Source organism: Vanessa tameamea, chromosome 19 (assembly GCF_037043105.1).
Source record: "Vanessa tameamea isolate UH-Manoa-2023 chromosome 19, ilVanTame1 primary haplotype, whole genome shotgun sequence".
Classification (NCBI taxonomy): Eukaryota; Metazoa; Arthropoda; class Insecta; order Lepidoptera; family Nymphalidae; genus Vanessa; species Vanessa tameamea.
Window position 1 is genome coordinate 8,450,639 of NC_087327.1, and position 23,170 is coordinate 8,473,808.

The 23,170-nt window shown below is 35.4% G+C and overlaps 4 protein-coding genes across 4 annotated transcripts; 2 read left to right on the forward strand and 2 right to left on the reverse strand.

Annotated features, from left to right (window-relative positions):
• Window positions 1-696: 696 nt before the first annotated feature.
• Window positions 697-8,541, reverse strand: LOC113399413 (splicing factor 3B subunit 2). The gene is made up of 13 exons (XM_026638544.2): window positions 7,666-8,541; window positions 7,233-7,363; window positions 6,494-6,654; window positions 6,129-6,324; window positions 5,596-5,805; window positions 5,097-5,299; window positions 3,058-3,208; window positions 2,675-2,878; window positions 2,114-2,189; window positions 1,820-1,988; window positions 1,405-1,511; window positions 953-1,158; window positions 697-864 (listed from the first exon to the last, which is right to left on the reverse strand). The coding sequence occupies exons 1-13, from the start codon at window positions 8,390-8,392 to the stop codon at window positions 796-798; spliced, it is 2,610 nt and encodes an 869-aa protein (XP_026494329.1). The 5' UTR covers window positions 8,393-8,541; the 3' UTR covers window positions 697-795.
• A 610-nt stretch (window positions 8,542-9,151) lies between these two features.
• Window positions 9,152-10,711, forward strand: LOC113399451 (ubiquitin-conjugating enzyme E2 J1-like). Its single transcript, XM_026638594.2, has one exon. The coding sequence runs from the start codon at window positions 9,376-9,378 to the stop codon at window positions 10,123-10,125; it is 750 nt and encodes a 249-aa protein (XP_026494379.1). The 5' UTR covers window positions 9,152-9,375; the 3' UTR covers window positions 10,126-10,711.
• A 618-nt stretch (window positions 10,712-11,329) lies between these two features.
• Window positions 11,330-13,763, reverse strand: LOC113399439 (eukaryotic initiation factor 4A-III). The gene is made up of 5 exons (XM_026638582.2): window positions 13,373-13,763; window positions 12,946-13,281; window positions 12,323-12,545; window positions 11,993-12,247; window positions 11,330-11,725 (listed from the first exon to the last, which is right to left on the reverse strand). The coding sequence occupies exons 1-5, from the start codon at window positions 13,521-13,523 to the stop codon at window positions 11,473-11,475; spliced, it is 1,218 nt and encodes a 405-aa protein (XP_026494367.1). The 5' UTR covers window positions 13,524-13,763; the 3' UTR covers window positions 11,330-11,472.
• A 264-nt stretch (window positions 13,764-14,027) lies between these two features.
• On the forward strand, window positions 14,028-21,710 carry LOC113399426 (protein hairless). Its single transcript, XM_026638563.2, has 3 exons — window positions 14,028-14,792; window positions 18,014-19,474; window positions 19,565-21,710. The coding sequence occupies exons 1-3, from the start codon at window positions 14,618-14,620 to the stop codon at window positions 19,591-19,593; spliced, it is 1,665 nt and encodes a 554-aa protein (XP_026494348.1). The 5' UTR covers window positions 14,028-14,617; the 3' UTR covers window positions 19,594-21,710.
• Window positions 21,711-23,170: the final 1,460 nt, after the last annotated feature.

A 23,170-nucleotide genomic window follows, 5' to 3' on the forward strand; every position in this document is an offset into this window, starting at 1 on the left:
AATACTTGGTATTGTTGTTCCGGTTTGAAGGCTGAGTGAGCCAGTGTAAGTACAGGCACATGGAACATTACATCTTAGTTCCCAAGGTTAGTGGCTTATTTTCATATTAGCATATTTTATGGTATTTTTTCATTGGAATTATGCCTGACATAGAAACTGTATTCATTTTTAAAAAAGAGGTGGAGCTTCTTGTACTCTTGGAGCTAGTGACTCACTACGGAATTATTTTAACAAAGCATTCTTGCTTTGTTAAAATAATTCTATATATCTTAAGGTAACATCACATGTTTAAAATAATGTTATGCAAATTTATGATTATATTAATTATTGTGTTAAACGACGACGTTGTGCTGAAATGTTCCAACGCAGACAAACACTAATGAAAGTTATAAAATTTAAAACATTTTTAACAGAATCATTGGTTCAACCGTGTGGTGTTTAATTACTTGAACTATTTTAACTAATCACAGTGACCAGCAAATTTGTTATCTCGTGATGAAATATATATTACTGGTGTATTTACTCTGCATCGCCCTACTTCTATTCGTCGATGTTTTAGACCACAAGTCTAGGAGTCAAAATATAAGTGGGCATTATTTATAACTTAAATTGCTTTTCTGTCAAACTATACATATCATTGATAATGATGGTCATTACTAAAATTTGTGTTTATAAAACAAAATAAAAGACAACGGATATTTTTTTAGGTAATTTATGGTCCAGTCACATAGATACACTATGAATACCACGATCATTATACTTATAATATTATTATTACAATTAAGAAAAATATGATTAGAACTTGAATTCTTTGTATTTTTTCGCTTGCTTGGAATCTGTATTTTGTTGCCGTTTTCGTTTGTTCTGTAAAAAAAAGATTTTGAAATCAGAATTTGCAAACAAATAACAATCCCAAATGATAAGACGAATGTTTCCAACGAAGCGCCCGTACCTTCTGCCGGGCGACGTGGTCGGCCAACATGTCGGACAGGTCCTCGCGGCCCTTGGGGCGGTGCTCGCGCAGGTGGCGCTCGTAGCGCGCCGCCACGGCCTCGGGCTCCAGCTCCAGCTCGGACGGGTCCAGCGTCACCTCCACGCCGCCCGCGCCCGCCTCGCTGCTCGCGCCCGTGCCCGCCGCGCCCGCCGCCGCGCGCTTGCCTGCCGCGCACACACACACACCGCCGTCACTCAAGCTGACCGACTTGACTATGACTATATTATTTGAGTCAATCGCACTTTTTTCTCCCTGTTCTCGTAACTTGTGCTTGACTCGCATTATTAGCTTCGTAAGTCGTTGGTACGAAACAAATTTACTGTCTCGTATAAAATATTATAACTCATTATAGGTTACGAAATATTTCTTAGAAATAATATTTAAATATATAGAAACCGCTGAGGTCATACCGGGGTTAGCCGCGTTGATATCGTACACGTGAGTGGAAGCCATCATGCCGGCCGTCAGCCCCACGCGTCTCTCGGGCAGTACTTGGTATAGAGCTGGTGTATCACCACTATAACAGAAAATATTTTATTATTATATAACTTACAACAATGTTAATTCTCATTGAAAATAAATCATGTAATTGTTTATAAAATAAATATTAAAACGTGTGATTGTTACAAGTACATAGATACATATATGCAGAATACCTGAAATATAAAAGTTATTTTATCGTTATCACCACGTTTTCTAATCAAACCATTAACCCCAAGCCTTGACCAGCTCGACTCCTCCTATTTAACTTGTACGCGAAAATCGTCTCCCTACCATGAGTTAGAGAGTTAGCTTATAAGTATATATGCATTAAAGTAAAGCTACCCCTCGACGTCCGAGTCCAGCTTCTTCTTGCGCAGCTCGATGGTGTCGGGCGTCTCGACGCCGGGCGGCACGGAGCTGATGCCGAGCGGCGTGACGAGCCCCTCGCCCGGCGTGGCCACGCCCGCCGACACCTCCGCCTCGCCGCCCTTCTCGCCCTCGTCGGACTCCTCTGTAGAAAAATAAATCGTTTTTTTACATACTATGCAATAAAAACTATTATTCTGTTAGTAGTGAAATAGTTTTAAGCCTATTCATATATTTTTTTAATAATTTTGGATTATTTGCAAAGATTACCTTCTTCGGATTCCTCCTCAGATTCAGACTCCAGTTCGCCCCACATTGTCCTATCGATATCGAGATCCTCAGCATCCTGAGAACAAACATTATATAATATGTTAAACTGAATTCCTAAATGAATTTATTACTAACAGTATTTAAAACGGGATATTTACCATGTTTTTTATTTTTATTTGGTGGAGCTCGATATTTCGACATTATCTACGAATGTCTTGTTCTACGAAATATCGAGCTCCACCAAATAAAAATAAAAAACATGGTAAATATCCCGTTTTAAATACTGTTAGTAATAAAAATAACCATGTTAATTTAAAATCTTATATAAATGAATTTATTCCAGAATCTAGATTATTAATAAGAAAAACCACCACTGCCTTGTTACAATTTGCATGCTTTAAGTAAAAACGTAGAAGATAAGAAATTATCTAAAATATCAGTTTGTTTTTAAAAAAAAATATTGGCTTACTAATATATATATATTTTTTTTAATACTTTCAACGCCACAGATTCAACGCCCTAAAAGGCAATCTACAATGTTATAATAGCAAAATAAATTACATCCTGTCCGAGGCTCTGGTGGCCGAAGACGTCTCCGTAGAGGGGCTTGCCCGTCTCGTCGACGGGTGGCTTGCCCCAGCCACCAGCGTGGTAGCCGAAGGCGCAGCCCTCGGGTATGGGCGCGTTGAGTCCGGGGATCTTCAAGTTGGGGTACGAGGGCGGCGGCCCGTAACGCTGCTGCGCGATCAGCCACGGGGGCGGCACCTAGAATATTATAATATTGTGACACTGCCATTAAAGGCTCAGGAGACATAACAACTAAGTCCAGCCTTCTATTGTTTTCTGGGTAAGAATTTATTTATTTTCAAAGAGTTGGCACATGAATTATATATATAAAAATATTTTTTATTGATATTATCAAGTTATTATTTTATAGATTATACCTTATGTGACCCTGGACCGACGGGCATACCGAGCGCAGTGCGCAATTCTTCGGAAAGATCACCTGGCTTCTTCTCCCGGAGCCGAGTCTCGAACTCCTTACCCTCGTAATACAAGTCACCGTGGATGGTCATACGGGGTTTTGTTTGCCATCTATTTCAAAATATAACATAAGTTTAATAACAATATCAATTAGGAACATATCATTCATGAATGATGAATTTTAACAATAAATAAAACTTACCAAATTAACTTATAATATATTTTCAAAATTGTTCTTGAACCCTAAAAACCTGATTAAATTGATAATTACATTGATCAAGTATTCAAACTTGACCTAATGGATCAAAAAATTCAGGAAAATTCCATTTTATGATCGCATTACAAGAATTTATTTTTCAGGGAGAAACAATATGAAATCGACAAAACTTGACATAGGAGATTAGTTTTACTATATATTTATATGACTTCCTAGATTCACCGTGTTATTATTGATAAGCTTAAGATGGTACATACACTATGTACTAGACTGTAGAGAGAAACTAAAACAAGTGGCATTTGGACACCAAGCATTTTACAATTTTGTTTATTTAAATATTTTATCTATTGGGGATGTTATCGTTACATAGTATAAAACAAAGTCGCTTACCGCTGTCTGTCCCTATGTATGCTTAGATCTTTAAAATGCACAACGGATTCTGATACGATTTTTTTTAATAGATAGATTGATTCAAGAGGAAGGTTTATTTGTATAATACATGAAAAATATAATAGAGAAACACTGATTATTTATGTTAGAGGTTTCTAAAGTGATGTCGTATTTAAACACATTTTCTGCGCTTACTTTGCAAACGCTGGCTGAACCCTACGATGTAGATCAAAATAATGTACTACAGTATTGTATATCTCAAAAAGTTCTTCAAAAAAGTCCGCGATGGTATTTGTCTATCTCTTAGGGATAACTCACGTTAACTATTTTTTATCCTTTACTTTTTACGAGAAATAATGGCTTATTTTTGAAGCGATTTTAAGCAAATACGTTTATTATATACATACATTAAATACATTGTGCATTTAATATAGATCAATATGGCACTTTACAACATGTAATTTAAATGATTATTTTCGAAGATATTACAGATTCAAAACGCAGGGACATAGCGGTTTGTATTGTCTAACGACTGAAAAACCGTTAGTGGCAGCATTGCACCCGTGCGAAGCCGGGGTGGGTCGCTAGTGGATATATCATTTCGGATTTGGATATATGAATACTATTTTACCGGTTTCAGATAAGGTTACGGATGAAAAATTATTTCAAATTACCCACTTGTTTCGGTTACGATTATTGAATATTTAGAAATTGTAACAAAAAATTCCAAGATTTTAATTTGGCTTTATTTGTAGGCTATTATTTAGCTTTAAAAAACAATTAACCAAAGATGTTCCGACTAGTCTGTAAAGTCGACTATCAGGCCGCATTCGGTATCGGCGACTATTCGGCAAAGAGTGCCGACTAGCTAGCGTCTTTTATTATATATATTTCTTGACAAAATTTATATAGGAGGAATAAAATTCAATTATTTTACATAAATTATCATTTGTCAATTACTTTACGTGAATCATTATCCAATTGGTCATAAAAAAATCCATCGAGATTTCTTTTCGAGATGATTAAATTTTAATTCTCTTAAGATTTTAAGCTTTATATGGTTAATTTTTTTAACCAAAAACACCACTCTGACCTTGGCAAAGCAAAAATCAACCGTTATTGGCTCGGTTAGCCGATTAGTCGGTCTCTGTACAACCGACTAATCGGTTAGTCGGCTAGACGGCCAAAGTTATAATCGGCACATCTCTACAATGAACTAATTTCGTATTATACTATGCAAAAAAAAATATAAATATTTTTTTATCGGTTACGGAGCTCCATACATCCCTGATTTGCACAATGCTTCACTAGTAAATTATGACCTTTTTACACTTTTAAATATGAATGCAAATAAAATGAAATTTATAAAAAGGAAAAAGCTCTAAGACTCACTTGAAGAACGCGTCATGCAGTTTCTGGTAATCAATGTCGATCTTGCCGAGCTTGGGTCGCGTGCGCTCGCGCATCTTGGCCTTTAGAGTCTTCGTCTCCTCTTTGTCCTGCAGGGAGGCGCGCATCTCCATAATTCCTGTCTTTTTGATGAAGTCCGGCAGGTCGAATGGAGGCTTCTCTATACCACGCTTGCCTTGTAAATACTAGAAAATAAAGTAGATAAATTAAAATAAATTACTAATATTCATAATTTCCAGCTCGTCAACTCAAATGCGACACAATGAGATTGTGAGCACTTGTTGTATTACTCAAGCAATCGGGGCTAGCTTTAGTTAGTTTTTTAGTATGCCATTCATACATTATTACAGAGTACTTTATATTATCTTTTGTTTTATTATCTAAACTTGCACCCTTAATATCTTATAATTGAGTGCCTACAATAAATTGCTATAGCAAAGTACATGTTGTACGTTTTTTAACAACATCTGTCATATTGTACCTTCCGCTTGTAGCACCAGTGTCTGGGCACTTGTACAGTGTTGCGATGCGCTTTGAGCTGCACCAGCAGGCGAGGGTCGCGCGCCGTCACGTCGTACATCTCCACCACGTCGGGCCGCGCCACCAGCTGCTTCAGCTCCGCCACTGACAGGCGCGACAACTTCTTCAGTTTGCGCTTCGACAGACGATCCTTTTCGTCCGCTGCGTGCTTCTGCAGGTTTGAAATTTGAACATATCAAGGACAAGCAATAAAAATTCGTACATACAGTGCCAAAATGTAACACAGATTTTATCTTAAAATAGATTTTTTTGAATGCCCATGTACACATGTAGGTTAGTACTCCTAATATAAATAAACTTCAATATGTGCATTTTGTCTACCTCACATATTTTAAAATTTACTTGTCTATGTAATTTGAATTAATTTGTTCATTTATAAACTTGATACAAAGTCCTGGGAAAACTTTTGATATTTTTGAGAAAAGAAATGTTGTGTAACATTAGTAGTTCATTGTCAATGAACTCAATTATTACCTCAACAGCTTCCTCATCAGCTGCAAATTGATCTGTGACCTTTTCCTGCACCTTGCTACTTGGTTTGGGAGCATCTTTACCAAATTCTTCTTTTATTTCTTCCTTTAACTCTGTGATTTTAAATGCTTCTAGAATACGATGAAATTGACGATACATTGGTTCCAATTCGTGGAATTGAATATTTTCTTGGATGTATCTGTAAATTTAAACATATTTGTTTATTAACACCGGCATTTACTTAAAATTCGAATTAAAGATGCAATTACTTATTGGTAGTCAAATGGGTAACTACATATATAAAAAATACTAATTAAAAGAAACTTAAATAGACTTTTTTGTTTACATTTTATAAATGTTAAACTTACTCTATTTCAGCTTCTTTCTCATTTTCTTTTTCACTAGATTTCTGAGAACTTTCCTTATCTGTAATGTCTGCTTCTTTATTTTCGGTCTCCTTTCGCTTCTGCTTGGCTGCCTTCTTCTTCTTCTTCTTGCGTTTATTCTTATTTGTTTTATTGGCTTGCCCCTATAATATTCGTATCATGCTTATAATCTACATATATATTAAAATGTTAAGCAATAACTTTGTACCTCTTTATTACCAAAAAGAAGCGCATGAAGGTGTATGGAATTTGGCACTATTAAAGTTTATGTGGATAAGGAGGATGAAAAAAACAACACACTATGCTACGTTTAACACATACATGTCTATCTAAATTTAGTTTACATATATGAAATATTCATACATTTGATTTTTTTTTACTGTAGTAGCGACAAGATATTGTTCAGTTGAACCTCATTTTTCCTAAGTATTTTTCAAATCAAAGCATCTTATATTTTATTAGCAATTAATTTTTTACCAGTGAAGGAACACTTTTAATAATAAATCTGTAAAAATTGTATGAACATACATAACAAGCTTTAATTTATTATTTAAGCTGCTAGGGAATAAAATAATTGAACCTCATTGGTAGATGCATTCAGTTAGAGAAAGAAGAAATTGGAAGTGAATATCATGCAATGCAATGGAGGTTGTTTTGTGGATTGGTCTTTGTCTTTAGTTCTACTAAGTTCTTCATTGAAAAGCTAAATGGAGATCTTTACCTCCTGTTTGGATATGACTGGTGGTAAAGGTGCTTCTGGAATGTTTTCTTCATCTGAAGCTCCATCTTCTTCAACGTCATACTCAGCACTAATCACAGGGGCTGGAGGTACCTCAGGTTCCTTTTCAGTTTCTGTTTTTTATATAGTAAAATTAGCAAAATAAATTAGCAAAAAAAGTATATAATGAGGAGGAGTATGTATTGTTTTTTACTTCTATCGAGAAGTTTCAAAATGTATTCTATCCAATAAGGCAATACTTGCTGGGTGTAGCTTAACAAGCAATCTGCAGTTAAGTTTTACATCACCTTACCACACTCTCTAGCTCTCATCTTATTTGAGCCTTAAATTAAATATAATTTTAAACTTTATATACAGGTTAAGATTTACACAGATATGATAATGAATATTTAAAATATTCATAAAAGAACATTACCTATTTCTTTTTCTGTTTGCTCGCCTAATGCCGCTTGTCTCTGATCTTTATATGCTAAGGCCTCTTCAAGAGCTTTGGGTAGTACTACACCCCCTACTGTTGCTAGTGGTTTGTTTCTGAACTCTTCGGGAGTATCTATCTTCATAGTTAACAAGGATGGTAATGAAGATCCAGAAAGACCATTGTCACTATTTTCTTCATCATTATCTTCACCATCATCATCATGATCATCCCAGCCTGGTGGGCCATCTCCTCTCCCTTGCATACCCCATCCCTGTGGACCATGACCCTCCCATGGTCCCATATTTGGACCCATCCCAGGGGGCCCCATATTAGGTGGTGGACCCATACCAGGTGGGCCTATATCCATTGTTTGATTAAAATTGCCTTTCATACTAGGCATCATTGCAGGTGGCATTCGAGGTGGTAAGCCTGGAGGCCCCATTGGTGGCGGACCCATTCCCATACCGGGGGGTCCCATTCCAGGGGGTGGTGGGGGACCCATACCCGGCGGACCCATGCCCATCATGCTTGGCGGTGGTCCCATACCGGGCGGTGGCATATTTTGTCCACTCGTTGAGCTTACTGTCGGCATAGTACCAGGAGGGCCCCCAGTTGGAGGAGCCATTGGGCTCGGCGGAGGCATTGGGGGAAAGCTTGGCATTCCCGGTGGCGGTACTATTGAGCTGCTATTGTTAGATGTATTCGTGCCCGGTGGACCGTCCATTTTTATAGTTTTTTAACTCCGGTTTTGATATTCAACAATAATGGATTAATAACATTATTATTTTCAGAAAACAACAAATTAAAAGGATAATTTGATAAATACAAAAATACACAATAATATAAATTTAAGGTTATTGACTTTGACAATTGACACTTCTATTATCTATTAAATAATAAGCATTTAGCACAGACTCAACAAATTCGGAGTATACAACTGGGTATAGACATTACAAACGTGGTGTGGCGAATCGATACAACACCATACCACTTTTGTGGTAAATAGGCACTTTTTGAACATTGAATAGTCCTACTATCGCGTTTTGTGCGATTTCTTTGGTTTTACATAATTATGGAGATTACGAAGATTTGCATTTTATATCACTTGTTGATAAACGATAATATTCTAATACTTATATGTTGCTTATCTAACTAAATGAAAGAGGAATTGCTATAAATTACTTGCAATCAATTAGAATTAATTAAAGTCGTGCTTATTTGAACAAATATTTTATTCGTGGCGAGTATTAATCGCCGGGTAATACTCGGGATATGGCGAATAAGTTCGAATAGTTGCTTCTAAATATATTTCTGATAAGATTATAATTCTAATATATCTACTTCTGCAATTATTGTTACTGGGTACTTGGTTTATCTTGTTAGATAAAGATAAATATAACGCATTATAAAATAACGCCAAAGCAAAAGTGGCTTATATCGGGTACAATGTTGTTACTATACAATAGTCAAATTTCTGTGACAAGTAATGTAGATAATTCATTTGTCTGTGTTTTTCATAATATTAACACTTAAACATCTGTGCATTTCTGATTGGTGATCACCTGTTTTAGCTTTTAATAAATTCGTCACAGCTAATTATTAATTTACCACAATATTGACAATTTTTACCTATCGTTTATATTTTGACTCAAGTTAAATTAAGCGATCTTTATCGTTCCCGAAGTATATTTTTGGCATATTTTAAATATGGCTGAAAAATACAATACAAAATGTCCTGGTGTAAAACGCCTTATGCGAGAGGCCATTGAATTAGCTGAAGCTACCGAAGAATATTGTGCAAGACCCCTAGAAGACAATTTATTTGAGTGGCACTTTACAGTGCGTGGCCCTAGGGGAACTGATTTTGAAGATGGTATATATCATGGTAGGATATTATTGCCAAAAGAATATCCTATGCATCCTCCTCATATTATTCTATTAACACCAAATGGAAGGTTCGAAGTTAACAAAAAAATTTGCTTATCGATATCCGGCCATCACCCAGAGACATGGCAACCATCGTGGTCAATAAGGACAGCGTTATTGGCATTAATTGCTTTTATGCCTACACCAGCTGAAGGAACGATTGGATCCTTAGACTATTCTCCTGCAGAACGAAAGATCCTTGCAAAAAAATCAAGCAACTGGGTGTGCCCCCAATGTGGTCAAACTGCTGAATTGTTGTCTTCTACTGCCGCTAAACCTTTAACTGAAGAAGAGCAAACTGTTTTAAATCAAATAGCATTCAAAGGAGAAGAGGAGCAAGCGCAAAAACCCCTTGGAGAACCCATTTTTGAGCCACAAAACATACAGTATACCCAACAGGTTTTGGAATCCTCAGATTCTGCAACAAGTTTCTTAGATCAGTTGACAGAAATCCTCGTAGCTTTATTGATTGGAGCAATAGGAATATTTATATATAGGCGTTGGAATGCTCTTGCTGATTCAGAATTGTAAATTAAACAAGTGTTTATTAAATAAAATATGTGTACATTATATCACATCATATAATACAATTAATTAAATAAATTGATTTTAAAGCATAAATAAATAATATGGGTCTTTTTAGGGAAAAATTATCATTAAAATTTTATTTTATTTTTTTAATGGTATGGTATGGAATTGTTTGTGAAGTAGAACCATTAAAAAAAATGATCCAATTTTAATTGTTTGAAATCTGTGCCTTTTGAAAAGCTTCATCTATGTCTAAGGCATATAATAAATATAAGTTAAACTTATTTTTTGTTTACAACTCTTTTAAAAATTATAGATTTATTAACTACTTCATATTAATTATTACATATTTTTTTAAGAGGCGGTGATTATTGTATTGGTGTTCCTAAGATAATATTTTTATTTACATACATTAACTGTTCAAAGTCATTCATCAATTTGTGGATCAGCAATTGGAAACATCTGAATATGCTTGATTTATTTAACTTCATATCATGTGTAAATTAAAATGATGGCTACCTGTTATATTTAGTGTTTTATATGAATGTTGCATTACAAAAAACTTTGTATAATTATTCAACTAACCTAACCTAACCATAAAACAATGTCTTTTCGCTTTTATTTAACAATTATGTACCTAAGTTATATCATCTTTCTTTATTTTATGTAAAAATTAGATTCAAACATAACATGACTACAGTTCATAGAAAAAAATGATTGTTAAAAAAAATTAAAGCTACATAGTTTCTAAAACTTATTTTGGCTTATAATTTTGTTTCAGAAATTATCTAAATTTTATTTCTAGTCTTTTTGTGAAATATAAACATTCGATGTATTATTCATGGATAAGGATTAAAGCTAAGGAATACTTTTTATTGTAAATATTAATCTCATCCTTTTGTAATTTTTTTGCTTTCTAAATACAAACCATTAATTTGTAAAATATATTATGATTGTGGATACATTCCAAAAACTTAGTTGTAATATATATATTTATACACTAGATTAAAATTGGTGACATTACTACGAAATTAAATCAACTTTAATATCATGATTATTGTAGATTCTTGTATATTAAATAATATAAAATTTATTTGTGTTTAAAATTTGATGCACTTGTTATTATATATTGATAAAATTATTTTTATTTTGTTGTAATATGGATTGATTTTTCATATCTTATGGCTATTAAATAAAACAAAACAAGTTAAGAGTGATATTTTATTGTAATTTAAATACAAATACTTGCACAAAGTATTCATCATAGGTTTTTATGCATACAGAAAGTTACTCAAGATTTAAAAATTACCAATATATGTATCTGCTTAGGTTAAAGAAAGAATTGAGAAATTAAATTAAATCTGCTACATTCATTGGCATTTCATCGATTTGTGTTGAGTAGTATTGTTCAATATCTCTAAGAATCCTGATGTCATCTGATTTGACAAAGTTGATAGCAACACCCTTACGTCCAAAACGACCTGATCGACCAATTCTATGTATGTATAACTCACGGTTGTTGGGCAAATCATAGTTTATAACTAGAGAGACTTGCTGTACATCAATTCCTCTTGCCCACACATCAGTTGTTATAAGAACCCGGCTGCAATAGAAATATGAATCTTATTACATTGAATTTAGTTCATGTAAGTTAAAAAGGAAAAAATTATAACCATTATTTATATCAAAGACTCATCATTTCACATCATAATTATGTCAAACTTAAGTTATAAATTATACATTAATATTAATTACCAAGAAATGAATCATTTAAATTGTTTTATTTAATAATATAATTAATGAAAACGGTATAGGCATTGTTTCCAAGAAAAGAAACATTATTTAAATATCAAACAATTTAAAAAATTACCTTTGACCAGATCTAAACTCTTTCATAATATTGTCTCTCTCCTTCTGTGGCATGTCTCCGTGCATTGAGCTTACTGTAAAATTAGCTTCTTGCATCTTCTGTGTTAACCAGTCCACCTTCCTCTTTGTGTTGCAGAAAATAACAGCCTGAGTTATTGTCAGGGTGTCGTACAGATCACAGAGAGTGTCAAACTTCCATTCTTCACGTTCCACAGCCACGAAGAATTGCTTGATGCCTTCCAGTGTCAACTCGTCACTGTCGTGTAGAAATTTTAAATTATAAACCTAGAATACTTTATTAAGAGCATATAATTAAAATCAAAATACGAACCGTTTAACAAGAATCCTAATAGGATCAGTCATGAACTTAGAAGTCATTTCTAGTATTTCATGAGGGAGTGTAGCCGAGATAAGCACAACCTGAGTTGCTGGTGGTAAGTAACGGTATACATCATAGATCTGTTCTTTAAATCCTTTGTTTAACATCTCATCTGCCTCATCAAGAACTAGCATCTTGATTGATCTTGTACGGAGTACACGCCTTCTTATCATATCTGTTTAAAATTGTAAAATATATAAAACTATTTCTTAAATTTACTGAAATGTTTAGTTGTCTTATGTAAGTGAAATAAGATTTAAAGGAAATGCCCAAACAATATAACAGGATGGACTATGGTTGAACTTTATAATACATTAAATTTTTCAGATATCTAAATATATATATATGAAAAATGGTACATTATGATACAAAGTGTTGATAAAGAACATAGGCTATTTCTTAATAGCTTTTCGTATAATTTTTCTCAATTTAGACTTGTGTTCATATAAGTAGGCAATTAAAATTAGTGAAAATATATGTAAAATATTATTTTCTTCTGAAGTGGGACCAGAATGAGCATTCCTATTTATCAGCAATAGAATTTAACTAAATGTACAAGAGTAAATGTTTCTTACCAAAAACTCTTCCAGGCGTTCCAGACACAACATGTTGTCCATAGTCCAGTTTCCTTATATCCTCACCAAGATTTGTTCCTCCAATACAAGCATGACACTGGACATTCATAAAATCACCTAAAGCTAGTATAACTTTCTGGATTTGTGTAGCTAATTCACGTGTGGGTGAAAGAACTAATACTTGTGTTTCACGAAGTGTGGTATCTAATGACTGTAGAATAGATATAGAGAATGTTGCTGTTTTTCCGGTACCTGACTGAGCTTGTGCTATCACGTCACGGCCTTTAACAATTGGCAAAATACTTCTTTGTTGTATAGCCGAAGGCTTTTCAAAACCTAAAACAATACATATTGTTTATGAAACAGAAATAAAATATAACCTACACACAATCAGCAAAGCTGCAGAAGTGAGGAATTGTTGTCTTACCGTAAGTATAGATTCCTCGTAATAATTCATCACGAAGACTCATGGAATCAAATGTCGGTATAACTTCAACATCTTCGCTAGTGTCGAATTCGACATTTGATAAATCCTCTGATATTATTTTGCGATTGTATGATACTTCCGACGTCGTCATATTGGTGTGTTCGTGTACCGACAAAACTTTCTAAACATTAACGAAAACCGTGTCAAGAAAATAAATTTTACACAAGCACGCAACTACATAGAATTAGGTGTAGTAACACTTTTAAAAGATGTATTTTTCAATACTGTCCTTTAATTAAATAGAGATTATTATTTTTTATTAATTTTAGCAAAATAACTTATTAAATTATTTTAATTTCCAATAACACCCCTTGAGCGTGGATATTAGTGGATATGATGGAATAAATTTCAATATGGCGTCTAAGCGGTAGATTATAGAAGCAATAAGGATGCCAAAGAGTATGCTACCAAAAGTAGTTTATAATAATTTTCCTTTATTTAATTTTATGTTTTGTATATTATGATCCCATATTCACGGATAATTTCTTAATTTAAATATTTACCAATCATATATTTTTGGAAAACTCATAAACTGTTTTGATTTTATTTTATAAATATACAATGTCGATTATATTATCTTATTGGTAAATTACTGAATCAAAATATATATGCGCTATACGTTAAACGTATGATATGTTTTTTTATTACATTAAGACGATTAATTTAATTTAAATTTTATGGATTTTTTCAAAATTAATTGTAAAAACTGAACGCATGTAACAACGCATTCTGATTTCAAGTTTATTTGTGGCCAAAATGAACGATTATATTTGGATTTTGAACGAATCAAAATGGATGCTGGGTGTGAATGAACTATGTACTGAAAAACGAACAGCTTTTTATCGAGTTGTGTCGTGGGCCCGATTATAATCGGGAATCCGGCATCACGGTTTTGTTTTGTAATATTTTAGGCAGTGGTGAACTCGTAAATGTGTCCTGAAAAACGGGATTGATCGAATTAGTGCCTGAATTCGGTGGATACCGTGTCGGTAATGTGTTTACGAGAGTGTCAGGCGAGCTTCCCGCAGGTGTCCCTAATAGGATGAGGACTCTGACGGAAATATTGAATGTCGATGCAAATCAGCGAGTGGTGTGTGTCGGGCTGCCGTAGATACTCGGTGCAAGATGGCGAGAATATACGGACTAAAGTGTTGCTCGTGTGCTGTATGAGCGGGCAGAAATGAAATGCATATACAGGAAGGAACAAACACAACTCTGACAACATGTACCAAAATGACAGAAGAAGTAGACAGAAGACATGGTGTGAATGGCAACAGCAGTAGTAAGGGTGTCAATGACGATCCTCCTGTGCACAGTTCAACTCCCGCTGCGTCGGGTGGAAGGCTTAAATTTTATAAAGGTCAGTCAAATTTAAATGTCAAGTCTATTTTGATAAAAAAAATAAATTTAAATTATTCCGCAATTTTCAATGAGCTGATTTGAAACAGAATTAATGCTATAAGATTCTTTTTTTAGTTCATATTTAATGAAATCCTTCATATATTTAAACTTGAGTATGAGTATTTATCAGAGTAAGAAAAACTAGAAAGTTATTCATGCTCTGATAAACACATACAGCTACATTTGAGTGAGCAGTTGCCAATTGTGTGCGCAAACCTCTGTGTCATTGTTGTTTTGTAAGAAGCTGAAGGCACCCTTGCGGAAACACACTGCTTATAACCAAATTGGAATCTAATTTTATTACTTATAAAGTTTAATAGACTCATAATGATGTTAGATGTTTCAATTAGCTAATTAAAACTAATTGAAGCCAGGAGTTCTAAAATATAGCAAAAAAGGAATAAAATACATCAAATAATAAGTGTCCAAAATGTTTTTTGTAGGAAAATAATTGAAAATGCACCTGACCTTCACAGGAAAGGTAATCCCTAACTATACAGATTACTTACATTATCAAAGAAAATAAGTGTTTTTTTTTAAGCTTAGTTAGGAAATCATTAGATTGAGGTTTATATAATATTAATAAATGAATAACAAGTATTTACTCATAATCCAAAATAAATTGATTACTATATTTGCGAGTATAAAACTATAGAACATATAGAACAGTTATACAACAGCTGGTGTAAATGTATGCATGATTATATTATAATAGATAGACATGCTTGTATATTATATTAGTAATATTTATATATATATATATATTTGAAATTTGGATAATTGAAGTTTAATTAACGCTCATCAATGTTTGTATGTCTATACAAAAATAAGTCAAAGTTGTGTCCATAAAACCTACCAGCCTTATTATATAATGTGAGTAGTGATAGTATCTCAATAAACATGATCATATTTACCAACCAGCTCAGTTGACCCCCGACTAAGCACATTTTTGTTTTATAAACAAACATTTAGGGCAAGTGTCACTTACGAGATATGCAAATCATACATTCCATAGGTTAGTAACTACTCAAATAAGAGAAGTAATTCCTTTTGTTATTAATTTGTCGATAATGAATAATTTAATAACAAACCTTTTTATAGAATTTTATCATATTTTTTTTTTAACTATACTGTTTTTGTAATATATGTGTTTGGAATATTTTGAATATATAGAATATATTTTTCATTCATTTGTGAACGCTAACACTTGAATGTATGACCTCAGGGTCTTACATAATTATTAAGTTTAATTATTCACTTTATTATACAATGAAAGAATGAAAAGATTTTTTTTCAAAGAGACTTATGTTTACTAGAGTTATATTTACTATAGTAATCATGTTTTAAAAATAAAAACAATAAGTTTATGCTAACACTAACACATCTTTATTAGTAATTTCACAAAATATTTCCATACAAGCTTTTTTTTTTCATTATGTCATAAAGGAAATCTAATATTGTAATAATCAAAATCAAATCAAAGATAATTTTGTATCATAAGTTTTAATCTAAGGCTGTTACACATACACATGCCTGTAAAACTAAGCAGTAGTCCACATGCTAGTTTAAATCATGAGTAATTAGCATTCTGTAGATACAGTTGCGAATTAACTGGCAGGCCCATTTGCTTACTTGCTTGCCCATTGCTTGCAAGGAGTCTACACCAGCCAGTTCACTAGACTGTACAAGCCACTCCTACTATTTCTTGTTTTTGCAATGGCAATATCATAGCTCCACTAGCAGCAAAATGTGTGTTTAAGTTAAGTAGAGAACAAAAAAATAAGAGAAGAAGAAAAAAGATTTAGTCATCTACTGGCATGCCTGTAGCTGTCGTGTAAGATTACACGTGCCGTCGATTCAACATAGACCCGCATCATATTGCATGCCAGTAAATGATATGTTGTGCAATCTAATTGCTTGCCAGATAACAGACAACCAGATAACAAGTAACTGGCACGTGCAAGTAGTTGGCAACTGTGCAAGTAACAGGCATATGTATTTCCATCTTCATAGAGAATAACTTAGTTTATTATGTGAATGTAAAGGTTAATATTTTAGCAGTGCTTTTAATAAACCGAAATTAATAATATGCATGTGTAGTGTATGTGAAGTCAAATAAATAATTCTCGTTATGAATATTCATATACCGACAAGAAACGAAATGGCGAACTCGATTCGATCATTCTACATCTTTATCATTGTTTGTGTGGCTAGATATAGGGAGTGGGAGAGAGCTAGACAATTATTGGACTTTTCTGTTTAGAAATTCTTAGTAGCAGCCAGGTTTCTAGAAATTGACAACGTTTACACGCAATGACACGCAAATCAATTGGTCCGCGTGATACTTTTTTCGGTTGTATCGGGCTTGCCGTTGCATAGGATTATGAGAGTGCACCTATGTTTGTGCACACACTTGTGGTCTATATCTATAACATGTCCTGCGTAGTTACCCCCTGGCCGTGGCCGAAATCGGTCTGGAGGTCTTTATTTCAACTCACACAAATTGCCATCATTCACATTCAAAATATTGTGTATTATAACTTAAATCTGCACTCATATTAAGAGATTAAAAAGGTGTTTTGTCAACATCATGGTTCAACACTTTAATTGATCAATAGATAGGTGTATAACTTATTACCTTTTCTACAAGATTAATAGTCAAAACAAATTAATGTAATTTTTATAGTTCCCTTATAATATTAATGATAGTACAGGTTTTATTTTTATTAATATTATTATGTTTGCAAAGCGTAAATGTACTTACAAATAAATAAAACTTATCATGGCCAACTATTATGTACTGTTAGCTTATGTCCACTGCATCATATCTTAAGTAAATAGAATAAGGTGCATTCGGATTCGGTTTCTATGTATTCTATTTGACACTTTATTATTTGTATTGCTTTTGTGATTTTATCATTAAATAAGTATAATGTAATTCCAAATTTGTTACAGTTTCTTGTAAATGAACGTATGTTTCAAATAAGTTAAGTGAACAATGATATTATGAATAACAAAGAAAAGAAAACCCATCTTTATATAATATAATGCGATTTTTACGATATAAGATTTAAGTATTGTCTAAATTTGAATTTCTAAGCCATGGCTCGAGTCCGGTCAGGTCAGATAAATGCGTTCTGTAAAGTACAAAATTTTAATATACAATGTTTTGTTTTTTAGATGGAAAATTTATCCTGGAGTTGGTACGAGGAAGCGCGCGCGAGGGCGAGCGCGCGGGCTGGGTGTCCGTGCCGCGTAAGACGTTCTGGCCGCCCGCCGCCGCGCCGCCCACGCCGCCACACGCGGCGCCGCCCTGCGCCTCGCTCTCCCTCTCCGACGACAACTCCTCGCTGCACTCCTCGCCCTGCACCTCGCACCGCGACCACTGCTGGAAGCAGACCACGCCGCGCCGCAACCTATCCAAAGAGCTAACCATGTACTACTGCAGGCCTACCACCCTGCACAATGCGCACATACAGGCCGCCAGCCGACTCAAGCGGAGGAGGCCCTTCGACACGAACTATCACGACACACTACCTAACGGAACCTTTCGCAAGACTCTCGCCAATGGACTCTCCGATAAGAAACGAAACGGCGAAGTCGGCTCGCCGGAGAGTAAAAGTTGCAAAAGCGAAGATGTCGTCGATGCCCCGACTGATTCGAAAACGAAAATGGAGGAGGACAGGTGGACGGATTTCGACCGGGAGAAATACTATCATATGAAACTTAAAAAACCATATCAGTATCATAAGTTAAGAGTGTATAAAAAAACGAAATCCGCGATAAGGCGTAAAGAATTGACTCGCACAATCGACAGACTGCGGGAGAAGATCGCATCGCTCCCCGTTCTCGTGAACGCGAAGCTGGCGAGCTGTCGGCAGGAGCACATGATGGTCTCGCCCCGGAAGCGCATCCTGCGGGAGATGGAGCGCGTCAGTCTAGAGGATCAGGTGACGAAGCGGAGGGCGAAGACCGTCCCCGCCCTGAGCACGGCGTCGTATCCGCCGTCGCCGGGACCGAGCCACACGCCTCACAAGCCGCCCGCCGAAGCGTCGTCCCGCTCCCACAACGGCACCGCGCCCCGGAAGGAGACCACCGTGTCGAAGAACGTCAGCAGCTACAGCATACACTCGCTGCTCAGCATGCCCGACGAGAGCCCGACGCGTCGGTCGCCCGAGGCGAAGCGCTCGCCGCACTCCTACCCGCCCTCGCTGAAGACCGAGTCGCCGTCGAGCGTCAACTCGCCGGACCTCAGCCCCAGCCCGGACAACTACCGGTACCGGTACTCGGCGCTGACGCTGGGCTCCCCGGGGCGCGGCGCGGCGCGCGACTCGCCCACGCCGCCGCAGCCCGGCGCGGCGCCCGCCTTCCGCTCGTACGCGGCGCCCACGTCGCCGTACGGGCCGCGCGCCTGGCCCGCGCCGCCGGCCGCGCCCTACCGGCGCGACGAGTGGGCGGGCGCGGGCGCGCAGTACGTGTTCGGGTACGGCTACGTGCCGCACGTGTACCGCGCGCCCGCGCCGGCGCCCGCGCCGCTGTGGATGCACTACGCGCTGGCGCCGGGCGCGCCGCCGGGCCCCTGGGCGCCGCTCGCGCACCCGCTGCTGTCCGACCACATCCCAAAGGACGAGCCCACTTCGGGTACGCACGTAGTACGCACGTAGAAAACATTCGAGTGGGCTTTCGCCGTAGACGAGTACGGAGATGTTTATTGTCCGTTGTATGTTTCAGATTTGCCACTGAACCTGTCGAAGCACTGAGGACGTCGTCGCGAGCTGGAGCCGCCAGGCAGCTCTCGGACGCGACGCACCACGAGTGGCGCGGTAGAGCTTCGCCACGCGGCAGACGTTCAATACTTTCGCTACCATAGGAATGCGATGTTGACACTATACAAAGTTATTCAAAGACTCTTAGATTAATTGAAGCATAAAATAAAGTATAATATCGTTTAAATATATGTCGTCGGACGGGTGTCTGCAAACATTCCAACGTCGCGTTGACCAATTGGCGCTGTCGAGTCCAAAAATCGCATCCCACCTACACTCCGGCGCGCGGGGCTTCGCCCCTCGGTTAGAGTTTATAAACTATCTCCTCTGTGAGAACGAACAATATTTTTATATATCGTGATTTTCCGGCAGATCTGAATGTCTGGAAATTTATTTACAAAGTTATATGTATAATATACTGAAACGACTTTATTTTAGCATAAAGTGTATGTATGTATGTATGTATGCAGAGTCATGTGTGTATTTTCATACGAATTATTTGAACTGCTAGTAAATATTTTAATATTGGCTATTATTTAAGAATAAGATGCTAAGATCTAAACGAAACAAAAATACAGTTATCGATTGTTAACGATCAGTGCCTTGTAATAAAGAAGATATTATTGAAAATATTTATGAATGAAAAGTATTACCTGAATGAATTTCCTGATCTTTTGATAAATATATAAAATACAGTTTTTCTATCGTAATTGTATCCATTTTTGATATAATATTTACAAATTAGGTACAAACATTTCGGTCCATACTCATTAAAATCCATAAAGAATGACTACGTTCGATCTCATTATTTAATTTAGAAAATAAACGAGGTAAAGACTACAGTTTTTGGGATCAAATTTGGATGTGTGTCTATGTAACATGTATATTAAAAGACATTGTATATAACTTGTGAATGGTGTATTATTGATGAAAGCTGGGCGTAGATTCTATGAGCATAAACCGCTTATGATTTACATCGGTAAGAGTTTATTACCTTCAAATAATAATTAATTATGGTAATTGTACAGTATTTTTGTATTGAGTATTTTATGGCGATTATGACGACTATCTGTGTCTGTCGTGTTATAGTTTTATGTAGAGCCGACGCGCAATGTTACGGCGACCCTCGTCGCGGGAGCCCGGGGGTCGCGCGACGAGAGAAGGCTTTGAGATTAAAATATAGAAGTAGTTTTCTGCAATTTTAGTATGGGGTTATGTATTATAAGGACAGTTAAGCGACGGTACGGGACTGACTCTGATGTAATTTTATCATTAATGGAATTGTATAAAATAGTCGTGTAATCGGAGGCCTACTGTAACAACCATTGTCCGCCAACAAAGTTGACTTAGTGTAAATGTAGATGTAACAGAACCTGCTCAATTAAACTCTGAGTAAACTTAGGGAACAACTTATTAATTATCGATGTTGTAACTGGGATGAAACTGACTTGTATAATTTTTTCTACTGAATTTCTTTGTGTCGCCCGTTTATATTTATGTCGATGAAAATGACGACACGACTTGCATACTTCCTATAAGGTTAAATCTATATTAGATTTCATAAAAATTATATCACTGTAAGCCTAATATATTAAATGAGGTATATAGAATAACTTGTAAATTATATGCTAATATATACTAAAATAGAACACTGCAATATGGCCTCCGTTTGAATTGATTATAATTGTGAACATTAGTTTGTATGATGAAATCTAAATAGATTTAATCTTTGTATTACTTTCAAGTTTTACTGAAATTAACTGATTTGTATTATTTACATAATATATGAAAATGTTATTAAAAAAAACTATATAAAGTACACACATGTGCCATTAAATATTACTCTTACTGCGTAGGGTTTATATAAATTAGAGACTCAGTTTCCTCCCGCACACGATGTTGTTTAGCTACTGTTATTGCAAAGTAAAATATTTTTCTATGCAAACATGTATTTGTAATGTATGTGATAGCGCTTTTCGAATAAAGTAAAACGTGACGATGCAGGTGTCTTAAAATCAACTTAAAACATATTTATCACGCGGAATAATAGCTATTATCCATTTATTTTAAGATGTAGTTATGTACTCGAATAAATATAACTTTTTAAAATATGTTGTTTTATTTATTTTATAATTTTAATGTCAACAGAACCTCTAATATTTTTTACGTAAAGTTTCGTAAAAGTTTTATAAGGAGAGTGATAATCTAAAAAGAAATGTAAGAGGATGTATTTATTGGATTATGTTACATGTATTTATTTAAAATATGAATTCCAAGATGAACCTTAAGCAGGCAAAGAAAGGCTTGTATGAATTATTTATATATAAATATATATATATTTTTTATTTCGTTACAACGAAAGTAAACTACTTGTAAATTAATATTTCATAAGACAGTCGTGTCGATTGTTTATACGACATACGAGATATTCGAAGATTTATGCTCTCGTAATTAAAAAAAAAATTGCGTTTTTCTATTGGAACATTGAATAAAGAGAGCCCAGATGGCCCAGTGGTTAGGACGCGTGCATTTTAACCGATGATATCGGGTTCAAACCCAGCCAAGCACCATTGAATTTTCATGTGCTTAATTTGTGTTTATAATTCGCTGAAGGAAAACATCGTGAGGAAACCTGCATGTGTGTAATTTCAACGAAATTCTGCCACGTGTATTTCACCAACCTTCATTGGAACAGCTTGGTGGAATATGCTTCAAACCTTCTCCGCAAAGGAAATATACAGGCTGTTAATGTATGTAATGTAATTGATTGGTTAAGGAATTCCCGACAATTTCAAAATCCCGGGACACGAAACAGGCTACAATCAAAGTCTTGGTATTTCCCGGGACTTCGAGAATCAATAACATTTTTTTAAGATGAATACATTTTTTTTAAGAGGTTGATAAACATATATTTTTTTTGACAATTATACAGAATTTATTTATTTATCAGTAAATTCTCGTCACTTCCGAGATTTTCAAGATATTTTTTTTGTTTTTGTTAAGAGGCGAAACCTATTTATATTTAATATAGGCATTATTATGTAAAAATCAACATTTATTAAACAGAAAAATAATTCTTAATAACTCTAACGTTAATTGTTACTTGCTTGCTTTGTTTATTTCTTTTAATAACTCAGAGTCATTTTTAAGCAGTTGAACCACCGGACAAGAAAACACTCGTTTTCTACAGATGTTGGTTTAGACAACAATTTCGACAATCTTGTCTCGTCTCGATTCTCGACCCGAAAGTCCCGGGACTTACCAGGACGTGTCCTGGAGACTCAAGACGTCCCAGGACTTCGAGACACGAGACCTTAATTAAAGCTGGTAATATAAATATAATATAAATTGTTGTCTAAAACAGGGTTAGCAACTTGCGAGCTACTAGTTTATTAGTATAGGTGTAATTAATATCAAAATTAAAACCTAACTATTACCTAACTTATTACTGTCTTTCATAAGACTAATCTATTAAATGGCACTCCTCAACAAAATTAACGTTTAATGTAAGTAGGAAACGAAATTTTTTTCTATATAATACAAAAAGTAACAATAAAGTTAATAGTTTTTA